The sequence below is a fragment of the Tetrao urogallus genome, assembly GCF_951394365.1.
Source record: "Tetrao urogallus genome assembly, chromosome: 5".
Lineage (NCBI taxonomy): Eukaryota > Metazoa > Chordata > Aves > Galliformes > Phasianidae > Tetrao > Tetrao urogallus.
The window spans coordinates 29,982,338-30,007,883 of record NC_136818.1 but is presented as its reverse complement, the minus strand read 5'-3'; the positions used below and the strand labels follow the sequence as shown (position 1 = coordinate 30,007,883).

The 25,546-nt window shown below is 42.8% G+C and overlaps 1 protein-coding gene across 1 annotated transcript; it reads right to left on the bottom strand.

The window, feature by feature from the left end:
- Positions 1 to 10: 10 nt before the first annotated feature.
- CHUK (component of inhibitor of nuclear factor kappa B kinase complex) lies at positions 11 to 25,469 on the bottom strand (the record flags this gene model as incomplete). The annotated part of the gene is made up of 21 exons (XM_079535622.1): positions 11 to 37; positions 3,904 to 4,000; positions 5,397 to 5,533; positions 6,089 to 6,236; positions 7,060 to 7,156; positions 7,843 to 7,892; positions 9,285 to 9,394; positions 11,926 to 11,987; positions 12,402 to 12,553; positions 13,750 to 13,873; positions 14,385 to 14,487; positions 14,790 to 14,984; positions 15,959 to 16,094; positions 17,199 to 17,306; positions 18,831 to 18,955; positions 19,177 to 19,266; positions 19,889 to 19,977; positions 22,566 to 22,635; positions 24,354 to 24,468; positions 25,155 to 25,249; positions 25,323 to 25,469. 21 exons carry the CDS (start codon positions 25,467 to 25,469, stop codon positions 11 to 13), a joined length of 2,277 nt encoding a protein of 758 aa, XP_079391748.1.
- Positions 25,470 to 25,546: the final 77 nt, after the last annotated feature.

The following is a 25,546-nucleotide window of genomic DNA, read 5'->3' as shown; positions in this document are numbered from 1 at the left end:
GTTCCTGGGACTACTTCAGCCAGCTCCAGTCAAAGTTCTGAAAGAGAAAATGTATAATCAAGATGTTACAATCACAATATAATCAAGAGAGTTAGGCGAAGTGGACAATGATAACAAAAGAGAATAAAATGGAAGGCTTACCCTTAGGCTGGGCTCACCACAAAACACCAATAGAGGCGATCTCCAGAAGAGATCCTTCCCCACTGGTAGCCAGCTCTTAAATAGGTCTAGGAATTGCCTTCACCTGTGCTCCTCTGGCTGGCTCATGGCTCACCTCAGGTGATCAATCGGAGGTTCAGGCCGTGACTCAGTAGTTCCCATGCACTCCACCCCTTCACGGCGTGAACCAATGATCAGGTTAACTAAAGGGTAAGCTTTCCCTAATACAGAGATCCGGTATATCACAACGTTTATACAATTTTATCGCGACGTGTGTTGGTACAATTCAAGACGAGTGATGATCAGTGGATGTCCATACTCTTCTATGGGCCAGTGCTCAATGATGTGACCGGAGGCATGAGGTCCTGAGGTGCAGGTCCATTCTATGTCCCATCAGTGGGAGACGCCCAACCCCTAATTTTAGCCATGCTTGGGTGACAGGAATAGTCTGTCCCCCACAACCACCAATCATTACTCTGTCACCATCAAATTGCCTCAGATCTCCATAGAAAATTGATGTTTGTGCTCCAGTGTCCACTAATGCCATAACTCTCTGAATATTTTTTCGGGACCAATAAATCGTTAATTCTACATAGGGCCTCCGGTCCCGTCTGGAGGCCCTATGGGGACTAACATCCCTTGTCACGCCATGAATTGTGCTATGGCCAATTCTTTTGCTTCTGATGGCTCAGGCATTGTGGCCCGAGACACCTGAGGTGGCTTTTTCTTCCTATTTGGAACAATAAAATCTTCTAAATTCCATGTTGTTGTTGGTACCCTCTCTATAACCCTTACCCTTGATTTCTTAGGGTAGCTCTGGAATTTTCGATTGTCCTTTAGTTGTCTCCAAAGCTGGAGAAGGACATGGTTGGGCTGGCGGTCAATCTTAGCAAATTGGACCCCAGCCCAAATTAAATCACTAAACGTTTGTTTTTGGGAGACCCTTATGGGTCCCGATCGAGGAGCTCGAGTAGCCGGCATTTTGGTTTTATTTACCAGCAGGACCTCAGCTTCTTCCAAAAACCGAATACTGCGCCTAGTCCGCAGGCGTTCTGTTTCTCCCAAGTCGGCAACTAACTGGGCAGCCTGCTGGACTACGGCTTCTGATGCTACAAGGGGATTTAATATGGAGACTAGGGTGCCATAGAGATGGGAGGGAGCTTGCTGTAAAATTAAATCTCTCATCCCTGCTGAAAATTTAACCATATCAGGGCCATCAAATGTGTCTTCATAGATAGCCTCTCTTACACCCAGTTCGCGAATATAATTTTGAAGGTCCTCCATGGAGGACCACATGCCTGTATGTAAAGGTATGTCTGATTTATTCAGCCATACCATACGGCAGGCCGCCATTAACCATTCTAGTATAGAATGGTTTTCATCACGATATTGATGACCCACGTATAACCTCTGTCTGAGAGCAGGATGGACAGTCATGGTGGCCAACTTGGCTATTTCTGGGCCATTCACCAAAACACTTTCTGCCCCAGAATCCCACAGCCTTAATAACCAAGCTGGCACACTTTCTCTAGGCTTCTGCTGAAATCACTGTACTAAGTCCATCAATTCTGTTGCCGTGTATGGCCGAGCTGTTACATGTAAATGAGTCTGGGCAGGGGGCCACTGATCAGGCGGCACCCCTGCCGGTCTGTCCTGTACTTTTTTTGTTTTCTGGGTTATGACAGGACGGACTTCCAGGGGATCAGTCAGAATTGGATATTCAAGGTCTGATTTGGATTTGTTGTTTTCCTGATCAACGAAGTCTGTTGATTCAGGAGTCTGGTCATCATTTATTGAAATGTTATGAATTTGGCCTACGGGAAGATGTAGAATTGGCTTCTTCCCTGTTAAAACGCCAAGTTCATGCTCCAGTTTTTCAATGCGGTCTTTCAAAAGCTGATTTTCAGTTTCTAAAGTATTATTTCTTGTATCTGCATGATTTAAGGCACTCAATAGTGGCCATGCCACCATGGAGGCAGCCAGTTGTCTTTCTTTAGTGATGAGGACGTCCTTGCCAAGTCCTTGAAAATAGTCCGCCATGCGATATGGGGAGATATTGCCCATAACGCGTAAGGGACCCCATTTTTCAATGACAACAGCTAACTGATAATATGGGGATCCCTCAAATCCTCCTCTGGCTGGCTCATGGCTCGCCTCAGGTGATCAATCGGAGGTTCAGGCCGTGACTCAGTAGTTCCCATACAGAAAGCAAGGAAAAAACACAGAGATGGAGACAAAAGATTCACTATCTAGCACTTCTCTATTCTCCAGATAATCATTCCATCACAGCTGGAAAAATTCTCACCGTTTCATGACATGGCTCACTGTGATTGCACTGCTCTCCCCACACTTACTGTAGCACTCGGGCATGGCACAACCTGTCTTTCTTGCTCTGAGAATGATGCTATGCCTGTACATGACCTATTGCTACTGGCCCTAGTGATTGTACAGGCAGTACAGAAACACAAACATATGAAAAAAAGGCTCCCAGCCATGCTTATGGAAAACAGAGAAAAAAGATCTTACTGATTTCTCTTATGTTCTTCTGAGTGACTTTCAGAGGGCAAACCTCATTTTCTGCTGTTTTCCTGTTTATCTTCTGTGTCGCGATACAAGGAGAATGGGAAAGGAACCAAGTGTAACTAAATCAAGTATTTATTGGCAGAGCATGATTCCACAAGAAAGAATAATCTTTCTGAGTTAAAATATGTCAGAGTCAGATGTTGCACCATGGGATGAGATGCGGGAGATGACAGAGAAATAGGTAAGAATAACCAATAGGAAGCCACTCAGAGAGCTTTCTCCTCCTCTAGCAATAGCAATTTCTGCTAATGAGTTTTCATTTGCTATTAAGTTTTCACTGAATTCATCCTCAGCAACTCCAGTAAACTCTTGGTTCGCTGTTCAGTATGATTCATAAACAGCAGCATAGTTTCTGTTGAAACTATGAAATGTTTCTAGACATTTTAAAGTTTTTAGAGCTCCATTTCACGAACCTTCATTTCTCCAACCCTCTGTTCCTTATTTCAGCAGTTACAACAGATAAACAATTTTAACTTTTTATCCCACATGAATAGATGCCAACCCTGAAGAGACACTGTAAGTAGCTTCTGAAAATCCAAACCAGAGCATATCAGTGGATCTCACTTCCTCAGAGATCCCTGACTTCTCTACAGGACTGCAATAGTTTGCAAAATAAATTGAGGCAATCTCAAGCTGACAGAAGCTGTATTGACTCTTCTCCTTTATAAAAAGGTCAATCTGATTGCCTAATTATATCTGAATTGGTGTTTCTAAGAAACAGACCTAAAATCAGCTAAAATCAGCTTTTCAAGAAACCTTGTGTTCTGTGATGCTCTTCATCCTCCTGGGCCCATTTGAGCAGTAACTTACCAGCCTTGATCAGTAACTTGGGAACAGTTTCAGTCTGCATCAACATTTCTGTCATGCCTTGCTATTTCAAAAAACAATTTCTGCAAAAAGCCTTCTTAGGACTCTCTAAAGCCCCACTTTCACTATAATAAGAGCTTAATTTCATAACCAGAAAAGGGCTCCATGCAGGCTGCTTTCCACGAAGACCAGCATGTTAGCAGAGTTCAGGGAGGTAACAGACATCTTATGCCAACCACAGCAATTCACATAATCACAAATAATTAAGGAGTGGTTTAGGAGTACTCCATACCCACAGAGGACACTGTTGTGGCTGTGACAGTCAGGTCCTCAGAAACACACCAACAAGCTTACCGTCAAGCTGTTCTGCTCTTCTCTTGCCTCCTGCAACATACTGCTAAAGCGATCAAGATAATTCAGGTTCTCCTCTATCACATCAACGAAGTTTTCCCTGTAGGGAAGGCATAACAAGACAAATATAAAAAAAAGTTAACACTGACATCAGTAGTTTCTGCACTGAAGAAAAAAAGTAAAACACCAAAAAACTAACAGTTCTCTGCAATTACAGAGCTGCCTTTTAGGGCATAAAACATGCCTGGAGGAAGCATCCAGCAGATCCTCACCCCACAAGCCTCCATTTGTTCTCCTCCCCTACAGAGGAAGTACACAAACCACTCTGAAATTCAGCCTTAAGAGAACATGGGGAATGAGCTGAGTACAAAGCGGCCTGAAATCACAGGCTTACATCTTGCAGCTTTCTGTACAGTTCCTCATACAGTGAAGCCAGATTTCAAAGAGGATCTCTGAGGCCACACAAAATCACCTCAGGAAAGCACTCATTAAAGTGTGATCAACCTGTATCACTAGGAGGTAGAATATGCCCTACAGCAGCAGACAGAAAGGAGGAAGTTAAAGGTTTCAGAAAACTGACTTCCAGCAAAAGCACACTTAGAAAATGTGTATCTTCAGAAATTAGATGTTTCAGGTCCAAAAAGAAAGAGATGGCCAAATGGATTGATAAATGAAATGTTTGTGCTTGTAAGCCCTGCTACTGCTCCACAATATCTGCACTGCTGAACACTGAGTGTTGAGCAGTCTTTGAGGGGTGCTCTTCTTCTGTTAGGCTGACTGGAATTAAAACTACTAATGAACTGAGAAAAGGAAAAAAAAAGCATCAAAATCCCCAGCTCCTGTCAACTCTCTTGTCTCAGCTAGGCTGAGATATGAAAGAAATTAAGTGCACAGTGCTAACTGATGGAGGTCACAAGCTTTACTTGAGAGTGGTATATGGAAATTGCTCAGGATTGGAGCATGAAGGTTTGTGAAGAAAGAGCTAACCAAACTCCTGAGGTTTTGGAGTTTTAGTAACATATGAGATACTGAAACTGTTTTGGAGGAGTGAAATAGAACATTGATTACTCATGACTCCAACTTCAGACATCCATTTCAATTAAGACTTTTAATCCTTAAGCTGTGAGAAGTACTAAACATGGCCTGATTTATCTGGCACCAGAGGTTGGGCATGAAAAGAAACTGCATTTTGGCTCCAAATTTGCCTTTTGCTGCAGCCCTGGGGCAGAGCTGTGGTATGGGCAGCAGGAAGTTATTAAAAAACACCAGTCAGGAACTGAACAATGTTGCCTTCAGAGGCAGTCTAGTATTCTAAAACACTCTCTCATAGCATATCCAAAGCCCACCATGTGGGACGTGGTAAAGATATGTAAATAGGTCAGGGCCCCCAAGCACTAGAGACACTATCAGCAGAAGACGTAGTTTCAGAGTGTATGTGCACAGTGGTTATACTGACTCCTCTCTCTGCAGCAGCATCCTTTTCTTGTTGCTCTTACCCATCTCCAGGAGTTGCCATAGATGAAAGAGGGTGAGGTGCATATTCTGAGTAGCCCTGGGGGACCCACGTGGCAGCTGGAGTTGAGGCTGTCCCTTCTAGGCTGGAGCTTACCAGTGAACGAGAAGAGCTCTGAGTCTAGAAAGAAGAAACTTGTTTTCTGTGATATGTTTCCTAAGCTGACCTTAAACGTTGGCACATGGAAATCAAGATAGTTTTGGCTGTATAGCCACTAGAAATGATGTGTAAGAATCAAGTGTATTCTTCAAACACCTGATGCTATTTAAGAAAGCACCCATTTCATTTTTGCAGAAATACTAACATAATGACAGGTTTAAAAGAGCAGACACAAGTTTACCTATCCCAGTATACATCCTGCAATACACTCAGAGAACATAAGAATGAAGCTCATGTCATGCTATGTTACATGCACTGCTTTCCAGCCTCCAGCAATGTGCCATTTAAGGACTTTCTGGGACCAACAATTCCTTTACTGGACTTCTTTTCCATGAATCTGTCTACTGTCCTTCTAAATCTGTGTGAACTTTTAGCATCTCAAACTTCCCTTCTCTACAGTAAAGTAACTATTGTGTGGAAGCACCTCTTTTTTGTTTTGAGTTTCTTTACAGCTTTGTTTGATGTCCCCTGGTTCTTACAGTGGAAGGAAGTGCAAAAAATCCAGAAGCTACTTACGCAAGCAATTTTCAGCAAATGCCATATCTCCCTTTGTCTTTTGCCCTGCATCTGCATCACCGAGTTATCAGCTTCTTTGATGTTATTTAGAGCCACTTCAATCTTTGGAAGCAAGTCAATAATCTTCTGCTTACAGCCTAAGAGCTTGCTGTAACAAAACCAAAACACACAGTTAACTCCAGCTTGTGTGGCAATGAGCTTTTTGAAAGTGGCCTCATCTTAAGATTCAAGGACAATTCAGTAAGAACACCCCTTTCTCTCAGCTCAACACTGTGGCAGCTGCAGGTACAAAATGTGCAAGACTGAAAGGACCCCTGGATTTTTCTGTCTGGTTAAGACTCAAAAAAAGTAGGTAGACAACACTGCTACTAATACCGAGAATATAAGCTCTTATCTGTGGTACAAAAATTGATCCTGATGATAACAGACAGTATAGAAACTCAACCACGGTATTTTAATTCTCTTTGGTCTGTGCGAGTCTCTGTATGCTGATGTACCTAAGCTGGCAACTTTCTCTGTGGATCTATTAACCATATGCCACAGCTGAAAATAAGGACAGATCACATTTTGCTGACTACTGAGATCTATGTAATGTCTTTTTTGTTTGAGCTTTTGAGGAATTAATGAACAAATCACTGTTATTTTCTCAGCTTGTTACACTATTTCTTTTTAAAGATTAAAATTCCAACTTAAGCATGAGCAGACCTGCCTAATTTTAAGGTAAACTCTTGGCTGCTAACAGCACAAGCTACTGTATTTTCCTCTCATTTGCTACTAGCTATATACATTAGCTGTCTTAGAAGAAAAAAGTGGAAATTCAACACAGACACAAAGAGAAGAATTAATACTATTAATATGCTATTAATATTAATGAGAGTGCTATGAGAAGTGCTTATCTGTGAATGGAACATTTGGGTACTGACCCAAAGACACAAATGCTGAAAGTTGCCTTTATTTTTCTGAATAGTTACCTGAGATGGCCAAAGAGCTCCTTCAGAACTCGGTCTTGGCTCTGAACTGTCTGCACAATAATCTTCACCATGTCTGTGCTGTCACTGTAGGCATGATCTGGAAGGAACATTAATCATTAGTAAAACGCTCAGTGAGAAGCCACTCACTTCCCCTCATTCATGCTCAGAGACAATGAAAGTCACTTAAGAGCGGGCAAACAAACTGAAACACAGTTCACAGGTTGGCTATAATGTCTCATTAGGCACAGCTTTTCTTAAACATCTCTTTGTGCCACAGATAAAAGCTTCAGTAAGGAAAGATAGTTGCCAAATGCACAAGCAACTAACTCTTCCTTGCTCACCAGGTACCACATTCAGAACACATAATGCCCAAACACAAGGCTCCATCAAGAATAACTGAGGTATTAAGAGAAAAAAAGATTGCCGTTTGGCTGGAGTGTGACACAGGAGTGGCAGTTCTTCCTGAGTATGGAGAAGTAAAGGAGTAGTATCTGGAGAAAGTGTTAGGGAATGTCAGAAGGCATACAAAGTTGTTTATGGCAGATACTCAAGTGTGAAAATCATAGGACAAACCAATGACTGGGGAACAGTATTATAGGAATTCAGGAGAATGCCTGGCTCAGCAACAAGAAGAAACTGGCTTGAGGTATGTTCTTGACAATGACTTGACTTCTCCAAAACAGTATTTTCAGGGTTGCAAGAACTGAGTTGAGAAAAAAAATCAGTGAAAGTTAGTTGCTGGGCACAAATGCAGAGCAGTCTTTGAACAACCTGCTTCCATACCTGGAGGTCTTGTTTTTAATTGCTTGTACAGATCTATGGCTTTCTGTTCCCTTCAAAAAGAAAGAAAGAAAAAAATCATATGCCTTCACATGGCTCAGCTATGTTTTCTTTCTGTAGTATCCTTAACTGCAAAACCTCGTTTTTGTAACTAAAGGTACTTCTGCACAGCTGCCTCAGAAATTCTTGCTCCCATTCTGCTTATGTTGCCTGGTCAATTTTAGTGACATTTAGTGACATTCTGCAAATGAAAAGCACAAACAATAGGACAGTGTTTCTTTTCCATTAAGTTTATGTTATTTCTCTCAAATATTCCAACAAGCTGCAGTTTAACTAGTTCTTGGGCCCACAACAGACTTCTTCTCTTAACTGCCCCTAGATCACCCAAGTATGATTTCAAGAAATCATGCAAACTTCTTCTCCTTATGTATGTGAGCATTTCTAACATATTTCATTGTTATTGGTCTTGAGAGTCCTGCAGCAGCCTAAGACAGGTGAGAGGTGCTCTTTCCTCCTGCTGCACAGGGAAAAAAGAGAGCATTAGCATCCAGTGCACATCCAGTCTGACACACCACACAGGACTCACCTGTGTCTTTGGGCTGCATGCATCAAATCTTAAGCAGTGTGCTTTGCTATAGCCTGAAAAACTGAAAAACAGGAGACTCAATCTGTTCTCCACTCCTTGTTAAGAAAAGAACAGAATTTTGTCTTCGTAGCACTAGACTATCCTGAGCAACAGCTCAGGGTATGCTTAAAGTACTTTGATAAACGCTGATGCAGCCTTGTGCTTTCAGTAGTGAAAGTGCTACAAACAATGCTTCAGAAGGCAATTTCATCAGGTGTTTAAGCTGATGTGAATGTGGACTACTGCTGCAAGAGGGAGTTCCTCTCCACCACCACTTCCTTTCCTGGGCCCAACCTGATACAGTTGTTCTGTATCAGTGACTATACATGGACAAAAAGTAACTTAGTTGACCTAGCTTTGCAGAGGGGAAAGAGCATGCCAGGAGAATGTATGCTTCCTCTCAGAATACTCAAAGTTAGTTAGAAGAGCTCTTACTATCAACAAATTTAATCTTGTTGTTGTTTTGGCTGTCCCAGCTGTTTTCCCCATGTTTCTAGAGGTCCAGCCATCATGCAGCTCCAGATTTGTTAGGTAAGCTAGGTGAGCTTGCTCCTTTGACTGAATGCTAATAATTCTTGGACTTTACAATGCTGCTAAATGATCAGTTGATCTTCAAGAGGAAGGCAGAGCCACAGAAGGTGGGACTTTCCCTCATAACAGCAGAGTAATCAAACTGATCTCAGCATTGCTCTGTACACTCAGCTTGCAAAAAACTGAGAAACACATTTTGAAAACGCTGACAAAAGAGCCATTACAATAGATTAAAACATCACTCAGACATCCATTAATGCACAATAAAAACAGTAAGTAAAGAACTTACAAGCTCTCCATGACTTCTCCTTGGCGCCTTGCATATGGACTCTTTTGAAGCTCCACAATCTCTGTGTGCAAAGCCATGATCTGTTCATCTAAATATCCAATATCTTCAGCCTATGGGGAGATGCAGTTACAAGTCAAATTGAAGAAGGACGGCAAGAATAAAGATAAAAATCTACAGAATATTTCTTTGGACAATAGACTGACTCCCTGCAGACTTCAGGAGATAAAGACTCTTCAACATGACTGCTATTATAATAACTAAGGTTACTCACTGATACCATTTGCATTCACAACAAGGATGAGAAAAATCAACTTCTTCATTAATCACAGCTCTTCAAAACGCTTGTTGCACATACACACTCTGGGTCTACAAATGTTCCAGCAGCAGAGATGTTTTCTCTTGTTCTTACAGCGTGAATAAAAGGTGCTCTCACATTTTACATTCCCACATGCATTTTGGCCTAACATTTCTCTAGTACTTCACATCTTCCTCAAAGCAATACAGAAATACTAGTCTTATATCAAGCCTCTCACACAGTCAGATAAGGCAATGAACAACAATCTTTCCAAGCACCAGTAGAAGCCAAGTGGTGCCCAATATACACTGGAAATTTCTGGCATGGTTGAGAAAACACAAGTTACCATCTTGGAATCATGGACTGTGGATATTGAACGAGCACAACAGAAGTGAGTGGTAAAGAAACTGCCTTCCTGAGAAAGCATTCTGGGATACTGAATCTTTTCCTTTCTGACCTGAGTCTGTAGGATCTGCAGAGGGAATGTTTTCTGGAACACAGTTGTTACTGAAACTGCGGAAGTACTTGGTGTGAAGGTATGTAAATAGGATGAGACACCAGAAAGGGATGGCAAGTAAAGAACAAAATAAGAAGTGAGAAGCCATGTGATCAAAGGAGGTCGTAAGAAAAATGCTGCTGGTCTCTATCTGGAGCACGATGGCTCACCATAAAGACTGTAACTGTGTCTCATAAAAGTTATGCTGCCTGCTGGACAGTCACTGTGTATTACAGAATAAATCAATTTCCATTTCTGATAAACGTACATGGTGTGACTACAGTCTGGACTGCAAGGGTTGAAGATAGATCATAATCCTCAGGCTCTGCAAAGCAAACACTTGTTGATACTCTGGATTTCCTAGAAACAGCTGTTGACAACTTCGAATTATTCTGCTACATGCAGCCATATTTATATTTCTTGTTTCCTACAAGGAGCGTATTGGGTTCATATGGCAAGGTTTTGGTAGCAGGGCTGTAAGGGAGGTCTCTGTGTGAAGAGATCAAGAGCTTCACCACGTTAGAGAAGACCCAGCACTCCACTGAAAGGACTGGGAAGATGGTAACTGGTGAGCCATCTCCCTGTATGTAATGTAACCAGCAAGTTTTTTTATCATATTAACTCCTCTGTCCTGCTGAGGACCAGGAGTGAGTGAAAAGCTTGACAGCTTTCAGCAGATGAGACATAACAGAGACTACTTTCTGAGATATTTTAGACATCTACTCTGAGAAATACACTGCAAATGCTCTGCTTTCTCTTTGTGACCCTTCTGCATGGCTTCTGCCTCCTAGGCTTTATTCAGTATATCCAGGAGAAAAGAAGTAGCAGTTTTTGACAATAAACCATTGTGATCATTCTATTTCTGTCCTCAGTTTTTCACAGCTAAAAGCTTACTTTTTCCCCTGTAAAGGACTGGACAGAAAAACAGGCAGAGTTGTTCTATGTCAAGGTCTCTATTTCCTTATTACTTTCAATGGAAGTAAAATTGAAATACTCCCAAAAAACACACATCAGGATTCTAGCAGTGGGTATATTTCAGCTAGGGTTTCTCACAGGACAAGTCTTTAACACTGTCTCCCACAGTATTCTCCTGGAAAAGCTGGTATCACGTGGCTTGGACAGGTACACTCTTTGCTGGGTAAAGAACTGGCTGGAGAGCCAAGTCCACAAAGTGGTGGCGAATGGAGTTAAATCCAGGTGGTGACTGGTTATGAGTGGTGGTTCCCAAGGGTCGGTACTGGGGCCTGTCCTGCTCAGTATATTTACTGATGACCTGGATGAGGGCATTGAGTGCACCCTCAGTAAGTTTGCAGGTGACATCAAGCTGGGAGGAAGTACTGATCTGCCTGGGGGTAGGAAGGCCCTACAGAGGAATCTGGACATGCTGGATAGCTGGGTTGAGGCCAGTGGGATGAAGTTCAAAAAAACCAAATGCCAGGTCCTACACTTTGGCCATAACAACACCAGGCAATGTTACACGCTTGGGGCAGAAGACAACTCTCACTAAGAACTGGTTCTAGCTCCATTCTGAATTTCTTAAGAATGACTCTAATTTCTTTTACCAAAACTCAATTTGCCTGCTTATTTGCAAGGAATTTGTCTGTATTCTTAAGTTAAGCACTGCAACTTTCAGATCACTGCCTAGTGACTGACTAGTATCATTTTCAGTTTTAGCAATGTACATTTTTGTGTGCAATAAAATCAAGGTAGAAGACTCTTGGCAACACCACTCCTTTTTGGTAGTAAACAACATTTCTCTACAGCCTACTTTCCTATATAAACAAACTGAGTCTAATGAATTTTGCATTGGTTTTGCTCAAACCACTGGATTCAAACAACTTGGTGCATACCTGGGCACACTGAGAGGCCTTCTCTTCCATCTCTTTCCATGCTTTCAGCATCTTTTCTGAAGCTTAAGAGAAAAGATTTGTTAACGTTTAAAAAGCTACAGATGACGAAAAGAAAGCATGACAAAAGCTATGCATGCATCAGTTGAATTTAAAGACAAAGAGGTTGAATCTCTATAGGTTGCAACTCTAAGCAGGAGCCACAACCCAGTTGTGGGAACAGCTGACATGTATTACTACACCTGCAGTTATGGAGGCATCTTATACTTTTTAACCTCCTTTGCTCGTGCCAAATTCATCTTCTTCCCCCAGAAAAAAAAAAACAAAAAAACAAACACATAAAGATCCTGAGAAACACAATGGCAGCTCCTGCATACATTTTCTTTTAAGGTAATTCCTACCCACAGTGGTTCACAGTTAGCGCAATCTTTTACTAAAATCAGACAAGGCACCCAGGAAAGTATTACAAAAATATGTACATATGCCATAAGCCATCTGATCACTGTATCTCTCCAGGTCAAGGCGAATACTCTGGTGAAAGAATTCCAGCTTTGCTTTCAGTTGCTGAGAGGCTGATACCATATTGTTTTTCATTTTTATTAGGTTGGCATTATACCGAAGGAGACTCAGCCTAACAAATGAAAGAAGAACATCATATTAGATGAAAAGTGTATGTGCATTTATGTGGTCAGCAACCAAAGAAGCTGTCACTGAAGGAAAGACAGGTAAACAAAAGAAATAGTGAGATGTTTACAACAAGGAGTGTTAGTGGGGTCACAGACTCCAACTCACCCTCAAAATATGCAGGTCCTCAACAAGCAAAAGAGGAAGTCCTTTCTCATTTCTTATTTTTTTTTCTTCATGCATGTGTGTCAATTAAGCAACCTTTGCAATGGGGACTACTGTTAGCATACACAGGCCTCTGTAGTGTGGCCCCTGGTGAATGCTGTCATCTTTTTTACTGTCTGAGGCACATAATACTGCCCATTTGCTGCCACACAGGATAAAACCCTACAAACACAGCAAACAGTTTCCCTGATTCTGCCACTTGTGAAACAAATGCCCTGGGCTGTACTGTGGGCAGTGCTGCCAGCAGCTTGAGCTGATCAATCCTCTCATGTCAGCACTGGTGAAGCCACTCCTGGAGGACAAAGCCCAGTTCTGGGCTCACCAGTGCAAGAGAGACATGGACATATTGGAGGGAGTTCAAGTAAGGGCAACAGAGATAACTAAAGTTCTGGAAAATCATTCATACGAGGATGAGCAAGTAGAAGAAGTTGAATGGGCATCACTATATGTAAATATTTGAAAGGAAGTTTAAAGAAGGGGGCTCGTTTCAGTGGTTCTCAGTGACATGACAACAGGCAATGGCCCCAAACTGAAATGTCCGAGGTTCCATGTGAACACTAGGAAACACTTTTTTTAAAAAATTAAACTTTTCAGTGAGGACTGGCACAGGTTGCCCAGAAAGGCTGCAGAGTCTTCATCCTCAGAGATATTCCAGAGCCGTCTGTACATAGTTCTGGACAAGTTGTGTCAGAAAGGATTGAACCAGATGACCTCCAGAGGTCTCTGACAACCTTGGCTATTCTGCAAGTCTATGACTGCATTCAAGTTTTTTCAATTGTTATCAACATCAGGCACTATGAAATAGAATTAATGGAGCTGTTTAAGTTCCCAGCCCAAACACACTTCATAATGTAGAAGTATAGAAGATCAGAGAGCTATAAAACTTTTAGCAATCAGGAGTCCCCTGAGCTGCATGCTTCCAGTCAGTCTCCGTGTTTGCATAATACTGAATCCTCTGAATTAAGAATAACAACTTACATAGCAGCTCTCTGGCCCTGGAAAAGCCTGCTGTAATCTTCTTTTAGCCCAATGACGTAGTGAACTGCTTCTGCCCATACCTTGCGGAGCTGAGGAATTGGTAGTTGGATTTTACTATCCTGTACTGAATACAAGAAAAACATAATTGCACCTAAATGGAAGAACAACTCTAGAAAAGGAGTCTAGTGCTTACAACATTCCCTATTCCTGCTTCAGGTACTTAAACTAACAGATCAAGACACATAAGAACTGCTCATTTGCTATGTGATGTTCTGATTTCTTTGAGCATTTTGGCTACTGGCAATAAAAGGTGTGACATAACACTATGTGAAACGTCAGAAAAGGCAGGACCCATGGTTTGTTTTATCCATTAATTCTGCATCTAAAGCACTCGCTCAAGCTACCAAAGCTCTACAGAAGAGTTCCAAAAGAGTAAGCAACGGATGCTCTAACTGTTAAATCTATAAAATGTGGAGATAACACTGTAGATAACATTTTGCTAGGCTGCTACAGGTTCTTAAATGGTCCTCTTAGTCAGAGGCTGCCCTTCGAAATACACACAGAGATTAGCAAGGCAAATCTACTTCCACAAGAAGTAATGCTTTCAGGTCCAAGGTGTCCTCCAGCATACTTACCAATATAATTTACACACTCAGACAGACTCCGAGAAGCAAAGGGTCCATCATAGACAATTTTGCTTTTATCGAACAAGTAGACCATATAGCTATCCCAGCCCCTCTGCACAAACAAGAGAAAATCTGGTTACAAAACGAACTCGTTATTGTCATCAGAAACTCTTCATATCTGATGCCTTAAAAAATTGACTTTGACAGATTCCACAGAAGCACAGGACCCTTTGCTAGCAAGTTACTTTAAAGATTTAGTTGGAATATAACCATAGCAACCTATGTTATCCAAGAAAATCATGCTACACAGAGTAAATTGTCTCAAGTGGGATGAGATCAAAGCAATTAATCTTCCTTAAGATTTCAAATTCCTTAAGAGTGGGAAAGACTTTAAATGAACAGAATCATTCTTACTACGCCATCAATAACACACTGGGAAGCAGGTTTCCGAGGGTCCAGGCAAATTCCTGTCTCCAAGAGCAGTTCCTGATTTCCAGTGCTTATTCCAGTTTCAAACTCAATTCGAATCTGAAGGGAATGAAGACTTTCCTCAGGATGCAAGAGAAATGAAACAATCTTGGCAGAGGTCATATTTAGGATGTGCACTATCTGTAAAAAAGAGTGCAAATTAATTACAGGTCACTGGCTATCCAAGACAATGCACATAATAGCCTCAAAGGGTGTACGTAACCATAAACCATAAAGTTTTAGCAATTACAATAATTAAGTGCAGGTGTAAAGCCTCACATCATAAAATTCAGACCTGTAACTTCTAACTCAATATCAGAAAACTATGACCAAACTCCCTCACAGCTCCAGAGCCACACTGCAGCTTCATTACACGAAAAGAATAGAAACAAGCTAGCATACAGGCCATCTCAAGCCTGTCATCTCTGAAGAAGCCAGCACTGCTTTCAAGAAGAGGAGTCTAATTCCTCCATATAAAACAACTGTGACATAACTCCACCTATCTTCTCACTGCTCTCATGGCTTTCTCTGTTTTTACTGTATCTGGGTGGAAACCGTAGGTCTCAAACCACATCACAATATGCAGATTGTGACAAGTCCCAATTATTGCCATAATGTTTTGTGTTTCTGTCTCTAATTCCTTTGGAATTCTTTCAGATTATCCTCTGGCTTCCACGCACTTTTGCCTCAGTTAGTCTCACTTCAGCAGTTAATTAATAAATAATTTGAAGGGGAACAGCCAAGTGAATACAACCTCTGATCTACTACTAGTACACAAACCTGAAGTCACTGTATCAGTAATACAGTTCAAAATTAACAGTCATTAGCAAATACTGAACAGTCACTTGAGTTTGCTGAGTCCTTACTAAGATGACAGGCAGGAATTTAGGATCATTCTTCTGCTACAAGAAGAAAGCTAGAAATTAATATAGCATATGATATTCTGTCCTCAGATATGTGCCAGACAGGCTGTATATACACATACTTTCCAACACCAGCAAAAAGATTCCTCAAAACCCAGAAGCTAGATGATGCCGGGATTATAGCTTTGCTGTATTGAGCACAATTCCTGTTCTCTGAAATGTTTCTACTGAGCCCATTAAAACTACACTCACCTTCAAATTCAGTATGTGATCCATAATTAGGAAGCACTTTGGACAATTGGTTTCAGGATCTAAACCTCCACCCCTCTGTTCTGGATCCCAATTCAGCATCAGTTGCAACCAACTTTCCATCGGTTCTACAATTAAACTAAACAACAATAATAATGAATTTCAAAACAGAAGAACCATGAGAAAGAGAAGGCAGATATTCTAACACACTAAGCTCACTTAGTAAACCTTAAAGAGTCTTAAAAAGCAAAACTGTCTACAGAACAGCCATCATCATGGTGCAGAGCTGCTTGGAATAATTACTGAATTGTAGGGGCTGGAAGGGACCTCTAGAGATCGTTGAGTTCAACCCTGCCACAAAGCAGGACCTCTGTAGCAGACTGCCCAGGTGGGCGTCCAGATGGGTCTTGAGAGGAGACTCACCACCTGTCTGAGCAGCCCATCCCAGGGCTCCGTAATCCTCACCATGAAGGCGTTCTTATGCACTGCTGCAGAACTTCCTGTGCTCCAGTCTATGGCTATTTCCCCTTGCCTTGTCCCCACAGATAGCTGAAAAATGGCCCTTCATCTCCCACAAAGCTCTCTTCCTTGTTTATCCACATCAAAAGCACATAACTTTATTATCAGTAACGTGGTGAAAGGCACTGCACAGTGCAAGAAGCACTCCCACTCAGGGATGCGTCACTAGCTTCAGGAAACTTTTTTTTTTTCCTATCTACAAATATCATTTTCCTTTAAGCACCTGTGCTGTAGCCCTTGGTCCTTCCACTCTGCCTCTGTATAAAGAGTCTGGATCTGCTGTTTCTGTAGCACCCCACGAGATACTGGGAGACAAAATCAGATGCTTCAGCTTCAGGAACTTCTTGTATGCTCTATTCAGCAGGCTCTGACCATCTCTGAGGCCTTGGTTGTTCTTGCCACAGTATTTTCCAATGCAAATACTAGATGATTTTGCTTTCACGAAGGAGCTAATTTAAGCTCCTATGACTAAAATTATATTAGAATCGTTTATGACTTGGTTTATGAGATTCAATACCATCAAATTTTCAGGCAGATATTAATGAAGTCATCTCTCTCAGTGAAGAGCCCAAAGTTCCATGAAGATCTATGGGGCTACAAGCTATTCCGTAACAGCAAATAATAGCTTGCTTACAGATTGAGACAGTATTTAGGAGAAAGAAGGACCCCTCCATTTAAAAGATGAGCCAAAAATTATCATATATAATCACATTGTCATACTTACCTGCAGATGCTGTGAGGCTGTGGCAAATGAGTACTAAAGCGAACCTCCCCACTCATCTCTTCAGAAGCAAATATGTGTTTTGGATCCTTTTTCTTGATTTTTTCATGCCTAGAAAATAAATTCTTTATGGGTATGACAATATTTCTTTTGTAAAGGGCCAAGCAAACCTAGCATTAGCAAAAAGTATCAGCTTTAGAAAACAAACTTTTTTCAGGATGAATATATTTCTAAACAATTCACCTAGCACAACTATCTCCAACTGGAAGAAGGGAGTCCTTGCAATTAACTCTATCTCTGGACACATTTTCACATCTGCTTGCAAGGACATCTGGAGAGCATCAAACAAAAGGACCAACAGGTAACAATTAACTGCGGACCACAGGGCAATCCTGCCCAACAAAATCAGCCTCTGCACAACTGTGAGACAGTTTGAACTTGCAGGAGTCATTTGGCAAAGTCACTGCACTTGCCTTGATGCCAGAGGAGCATATAAGATAGAAGTATTAGAAATACTGTGTATTACTGGAGCCAACACTAGGAAAAACCACCGTTGGCAACTCCACCTGTTTCCTCATCCTGGCTCGCTTCAGCACTGGTTTGCATCTTGCCTAGAGCTTGGTTGCTTGTGCAGCAGCAGGATTTCCCAGTGCAAATCCCATGTAAGCATGGCCTGGGCCGCAGCATCAGCCAGGGGTGAGGTAGACAAACACTTCGTGCCCATGGAGGCCAGTCTGCTCTCTTAATCAGCCCCAGTTTTGAACAGAAGCTGCACGCAGATGGCCCACACTGCTTTCTTCCTTTTTATGAGTACAGATGCTTGGAAGAGCTGTTTCTCTCTGTCATTTGTTTTTCACTACTTTTTTATTATAAAATAGAGTTTTCCAAATGTTGGAAAAAATGGGACAAATATTTGAACTACTATAATAATAAAATCCCAAGAGTTAGGATTTTAAAGAGAAACTACTGCACTTTAAAATTTACTTCCTCTCCCTCCCATTATTTTAATGCTATCAGGAAAACAAATTTCATGCTTGTTCTGTCGCAGAATCACGCTTTGAAAAATCCATCTTTATTTATATGGTCCTGATATCACAAGCTAAGATGTGGAAATACATCAATAACACAACAATAAGCCTTTCTGCTCTTTGTTCTAGCCATGAGACAGTAAGGAGAAATTTCCACATATGTGGAAGTCCTATTAATGTCCTTCAGTTCTCATCCTTGTTAAGCTATTTGGAAGCACATCCTATGTGTCTACACTGCAACAGGAAGCCTTGCTGTGCATTATTTGTTGCTAAAAAATAAGTGACCTCACAGTCTAGCAGAACAAAGGACTGTATTGCTCCTCTCCATGCATTAATCTGTTCTGACATTACTTCCCTGTTTAACAGCGTGAATTATAATTAAGTTTTTTGATTCAAACTTCAAATTCTTGCATTAATTATTATGCTCAGAAGCACCCATGACGATATGTATAAATTACTGATCAAGGTGTCATTAATGCAATGAAAGTATGACTAGCTTCTGCAAGATTTAACAGACCAAGAAGCCTTACTATTCAACAGCAGTAAGTTTGATACTGGGATTCTCACTCTCACTGACAGCTGTCAGTCCTTTTGCTGAATGTCTTACCAGGTAAATGGCTGGAGATTGTGCAGGAAAGGCCGAAATCCTGCAATGCATTCAAACACCATCGTTCCAAAGCTCCAGTAATCAACAGTGACAGAATAGGATTTATTCTCGAAGAGTTCGGGAGCCTGAAAAGAACCATACAAGGACACTTCAGAGGCAATTCAGGCAATCCAGCACTACCACAGAGACAAATCTATGTTTAGGAGTGGCTGTCAGCTCCAGAGGGAAAGAGGTGGAACCAGCAGAAGGGTGACAAGGGACTTCTGTAGGTTCTCACACACTTCTACGATGCTATAAAATGTGTACATCGCTTGTACACATAAAAAACAAAACACAGCTGTCTTACCAAATATTGCAAAGTTCCAACAAATGAAGTGCACAAGCTTCCTTGATCCAAATCCTTTGCGTAACCCAGGTCAATTATTTTGTGAACGATCTGTAAGCAGTTTAAATAGATCATCAGAAGAACAAATTCAGAGGGAAAAAAACCAGCACAACAAACCAAACCTATGCAGTGACATGCACCCAAGAAAGGGAAAGCCAGAACAGGAACTCTGGAAAAAGTCTGTGGTGAAGGTTTGAAACACGACACTGCACTGAAGCTTGCTGTTTCACCACATAAGCTGGCCTCAGCTTAGACTCAACTTTGTTTAAAGCAACTCAGCAGTTTTAGCTTGGCATTCTATCTTATGATGTTGGAATTTGAGGAGTAACAATAAATAAAACCATTTTTTGTTAAACAATCCACTTGGTTGTACTTCTGAACTAGCTTGATTGTATACACAACCCTCAAACCCACAAATGTAAGGCTACCATAAACTACAGTTTTGTATCTTTCATCCTCTGTTTGCATGTGAAGTTCTTGAACAGAAGCAAAAATTGTTTGCTTTTAATGATAAAGTTTACAGAATAAGCAAAGTAGAATCTGTTGCTTCAAGAAGATACAAACATTTCATAAATTCAGAGTTAAGTTTTCAATCTAGTTCAGTGCCAGAAGGTAGTCACTCTTTTATTTCTCTCAGGTAAAGCTGCTCACAGTTTGCAGAGATGTGACTTACCTTCCCACCTTCATCCTGAAGAACAATATTTTCAGGCTTTAAATCTCTGTGTATAATTCTGTTTTTGTGCAAATACTGGATACCAGAGCCTAAAAGACATGTGTGATTTGACAGAAAAAACACACTTATTAAAGACATAGCTAAAAAATACCTCCAGTTTCTTTGATTGTGAAAGCAACATGTTTTCATTTAGAAGAACCACTAAGAACTTGACTTAGAATATTTGCTGGGTTTGCACATACAGCTACAGGACTGAACAAGCTGTTCCTCTGCTCTTCAGAATGGGGAGGCTGCTGTGAGCTCAGACCTGGTGGCACAACTGCAAGGCAGATCTCTTGCCTTAAAGGTGAGAGAAGGGAGCTGATTCCCTGATTCAGCTGGGAGCTAAGCAGGAAAAAAATAAAAATTAAAAAAAAAAAAAATCAACCAGGTTTTAGCCAGGCTGGTTTTCAGAACCTCACAAGGTCACGGAAGTGGCTGGAGGGAACAAGAAAAGGCAAAGGGCGGGACTTTGCCTTGTGCCAAAATGCCTTGAGGTAGCTGTGAAGCTACTACTAACAGCAACAGGAGAAAAACTGCCTGTGGGAAGAGAGGAAATCATTACTCCACCCAAATAACACCACCCGCTGCTAAACAAAAGGTTATTTTGCAACTCAGCTACAGGACACTGCCACATACAGAACAGCAAAAAACAACTGTCAAAGTGTGAGATTTTTTTAACCTTCAAGACGTGATATCTCTCATTAGAGACAAACCTGCAACCATCACCAGTCTATTACTCATTTACACACTTAACAGTTTCCAACTTGCACTTCTCCATGGCACTTCGAAATAGGGAGAGAATGCAGTACCAGCAACATATAAATGCTTCATACAGTAAAATGCTTCTGATTTTATGTGAAGCTGTCAGACACGAGGCTGGCAAACAGCCTGTGTGAAAGAACACAGATCGTGGCCTGAACAGGCAATCAGCCCATAAGAAAGAGCTCAGGTTAGCTTGGGAACACAAGTAAAATGCCTCTAGCTTCTGCATGTAGCTGGAAGAAACTTCTTTGCGAGAAACTGCCCTGTAGCTGTAACTCAGTCTCCTTGCTTTCTCTGAGTGACCTTGCTTATTCTGATATGTGGTGCTTTATTGTCTCCTGCTGTTATATATATAGTCATGGTACTAATGGTTTGTGCAGACATCTTGCTGGTCACCACAGGAATCTGCTGGGTGTGATCCCAGGGCAGACATTCCACCGGCAGGCTGGCATTGGTAACGAAGACTTCGTGGAGACTGTACTGGCTGGCTACCCCAGCAATGTGAGTACCTCTCCATTAAAGTGATGCAGAACACTTGTCTCCACATACTTTCTTAAGGATCGGTAAACTTTGTACAGATGGCTGACTTTTGTGTTACACAGCCCTACGGAAAACAACACCAAAACAACCTGGTGTTGTTTTCCTCTTTGGCTTCATGTTCCCTTGCCATTTTGTGAGCCCTAACACCAGTCAGGAGTGACTCTGGAAAAACCATAGCATTGTTTTGACTAATAAAGGTACCAGTCCTTTTCCGCTTCAGAAAAATAAACCTTTAGGGGAAAGCCAACCCTCTCTCCTCTCCCTCATAAAGAGGACATGAGAATCCTTCTGCCTAGAAGCCCAGACCACTGTGTTCAAGATAGTTTTTCATACCAAGATGGCTCCATTCCTAGGAGAGACTGGTTAACTATCAGAGAAAACCAAGATGAAGGAGCTCTGCTGAGGAGCATTCTTGGAAGGCTAGCTTGCAAGGAAGACCATCTGCAGACGTAACTCTCCAACAGATTACCTATCCTCTTCCAGAGCAGCCAAGCTGCTTTAAGGTGCATCTCTATCTTTTCTTACAGACCTTTCAGTAGTCAAGAATTTGGCCACCAAAATCTCCACCTCCCCCTGGAACCTGAGGCTAAATGTGGATGCTGCATCTTGACGTAGCCACCCTTGTTGCAAGCAAAGGAGACAAAAGACACCATCACTATGCTAGTCGCATTTTTAACACAGGACCATAGAATAACTCTTTCAAAATGACAAGCTTTTCAACATTTAGGCACTTATTTAGGGATCCCTCACCTAATTAATTCTCAGTTGAAAGAAATCACTAGCCGAAAGATTGCTGGACAAGACATGGCATGATTAGCTTGTATGTTCTCTTCCTCTTCCGCTATGCTCTTACCCATCTTGCTCTCCACTCTGCTTTATTGGCTGTCCCATCCTCTCATCCTGAACAAACAGAATTTCTCTGCTACTAAGCGCATTCTACAGAGTGAAGCCACATAGAAACATAGACATACACCAGACAGCTTCTTGCTTTTAAGTGGTAGAAGTTACACTCCTTCAGACTGGTGTGCAGCTTGGCATCTGCTGAGCCACGAACAGAACAGGAAACTTGTGACCTTAACGCCACAGAGTTACCCACAGCTGAACAATATATAGCTTCTTCAGTCCCTTTCCATGGACACGTCATTAGTGCAAGCCTCTCATCTCTGCAATCAGCAGAGACACAGGATCCTCGCTCTGGAATAGAAGCCCAGCTTAGTTTTGCACACTGTTTTTGTTAGTCCCCTTCTCAGGTAGCTGAAAAAGGAAAATGCCATTACACATAAATACAAATATACAGAAAACAAACAGACACTGAAGTCCATAGACTACATACCAATGTCACTAAGAAGAGAAAGTATTTGGCTTTCCTTAAGTCCACAGCAGTTTTCTGGTTTGTTTAGCAGCTACAAAAAAAAAGATGATGATGTTTACACTCACAATGCATCAATCAATAGTCAGGAACAAAGCCTTCCATCCCCTGCCAACACCACACAGAAAACAACACAGCTCAAATATAACTCTTGTTGAATAGAGTGATAGAAAAGAGGGCAGGGAAAGAAAGAAAATAAAAAATCACTGCACTGAGACAAGGTTGAAGAGATTTGGACTGCTAGAATAAAACCACAGAAATCTGAAAGCTGTTGGAAAACAAGCAGATGAGAGACTCAGATCAGGACCGAGGGCTGGGAGCAGTGAGGATACCCAGGCTCCCAGAACCTCATGTTCCTCATCCTCTGTGGAAACTGCGCCAAGAGAGCACAAGCATAAAACATGTGCATGACCCACAGACACAGATGCTTTTCCAAGCTTTATAAAACATTATGGATGTGCAGTGGCAAATTAACAGCACCGAAAAGCACAATGTCCAAGAAATGAGAAATAGTGCTTCCTTTTTTTTTTTTTTCTTTTTTTCTAAAGAACAAAGCATTACATGTGATCAAGTGAAATAGTACAGTACTTCTCAAGCTGCACTAGCATCTATGCATTAGATGCTAAATAATCAAATACTGCACTGAATGTACAGCTAATATAACCCCAAATTTCTTGGCTGAGGTCTCCAATTTGCATTCAAGTATTCTCAAAACTTTTACTGCATAAATACAACACCCAAGCATCACCAGGTACGTGGACAGCTATGTACCTATGCAGTATGCTACTTCCACATATAGCCCCTTCCTTTAATTGACAACCTCTCAGCCTCTTAACATTGTCCCAATTGTTTTAAACATTACTAAAACATAAGATGAAACCGTTATACATTAATTGCTCTCACAGATATGCATTACATCACTTAACATCTGCTTGGATTTCTCCAGTCTGTTTGCTGTGTAGCACTGGTGAGAAAAACAACAAAAGCTGAACAGAAGAAAAGTTTCCTGACCACTCCGATGACATGATTTCTAAGCAGAACTTAAGTGGCAGAAATTTACTTTACCACCACTAAACAAGGGACTGCCTCCTGTGTACAGCTACAATGGAGCGGAGCATGAGTTTTTATCTAGCCGTGCAGCTGCTGCCAGTTTCCTTTTCTTGTAGGTGCTGCAGCTTTGTGGAGGAACAGTTCCCAGCTGATAGGAAAGAGCCAGCTAAAGTTTGTGAAACTGTGGCACCAGCCCAGCACTGAGAGCTGGACACGTGGGAGTTAACGACGTATCAGACTCCAAACTCTGACATGTAGAGTGCTAGCATCTAGGCTTACGTTGGAATGGACCTTAAAGCCCGTTCAGTTCTAACCCTTGCAATGGGCTCGTCACATCCCATCAGATCAGGTTGTCCAGGGCTCTATCCATCATGGCCTTGGGCACCATCAGAAATTGGGCACCCCCAGCTTCTCTGGGCAGTCTGTGCCAGGGCCTCACTGCACTCTGAGTAAAGAATTTCTCTCCATTATCTAAATTTATTTTAAAGCTATTTTCCTTTGCTACATCATTACGATGATGCCAAAAGTCAGTTCCCCTGCTTATAAGCTCTTCGAGTACTCACTGTATATTTACTTCCCTGGATCTACACTAAAAAAGAGAAGCTCTACAGAACATACATGGCTTCATAGATGGCCACAGCTATGGGGACAGCACCACCACCCCTTGTTTTGCTGTGCCACGCAAAGCTAAGCAGTCTTTACCTTCCGGAGGTCACCCCCCGAGCAATACTCCATTGCCAGAAGAGGCACATCATTCACAAGGAAGTTCATTTCCTCAGGAACTTCGCAGGCTCTCACTATGTTGGGATGGTTCAACCTAGACAGACAGAAAACTTGTGAAAGCCCTGGCTACTCTACTGAAGAGTAGGAAGAAAGGTCAGCTGGCCAGCCAGGTTTAACATCTCAGGTCTGAACTACGCTCTCCAGGTTCACCCTTGCTGAGAAGCACCCAGTCCTATACACCCCCCACCTTGGGAACACCTCAAAGCCCACATGCAGCACTTTAACAGAGAACTAGGCTCCCGGCTCGAACTCTGGCTGAAGTTATTTCACGTGTGTCTCTATTCCAGTGCACAGGGAAACCTCCCTTTTGGCCTAGGAGTTTAAGCACGTGCAAGCATACGGTGCACAGACCCACAGGCCGCCAGCACCTGCTCTTCGATCACGACGCACCGTTCCCGCGACTGACCCGCAACCCACGGCAGCCGCAGCTGTCAGCGCGCCCCCAGCGCCGCGGGCGAGGAGGTGAGCGGAGCGGTGCGCATCCACGCTACGACGCCGCCCCGCGGGGCCGCTGCCGCGCCCGAGGACGGCCCAGGAGAGCCCGGCGGCCGGCGCAGGCTGCGCGCAGAGCCTCGCGTGGACCCCCGGAGCACAGCAGGACGGGGCCCCCGCGGCGCCGGGACAGCTCCGGTACGCGCGAGGCGAGGGGCGGCTCTACCCGCTTAGGGACAAACAGGGAAGCGGCGGTGCCCACTCGCCGGCCGGAGGCCCGGCACTCACTTCTTCATAATGTCGATCTCGTGGCACCAACGGTCCTTGTTCTTGACGCTCAGCTCCAGCCGGCACGACTTGATAGCCACCCGGGCGCCCGTGTCCTGCGGCACACAGCCCCGTCACGGCGGGCCCGCTCCCCCGCCGCCGCCCCCCCCACGACCGCCGCCGCCCCACCTGGTGCTGGTACAGGCAGACGTTACCGAAGCCGCCGGTGCCCAGGCGGTCCCGCATCTCCCAGGGCCCGCAGCCGCCCGCCGGCTGTCCCCGCAGTGCCACGCCGCTGGGGGCCGGGGGGGGCCCGCGCTCCGCGCCCCGCTCCATGGCGCCGCATACAGCTCCGGGCCCTTAGCTCCACCTTTATTGCCGCGTCATCGTGCCTCCCGCCCGCCCGCCTCTCC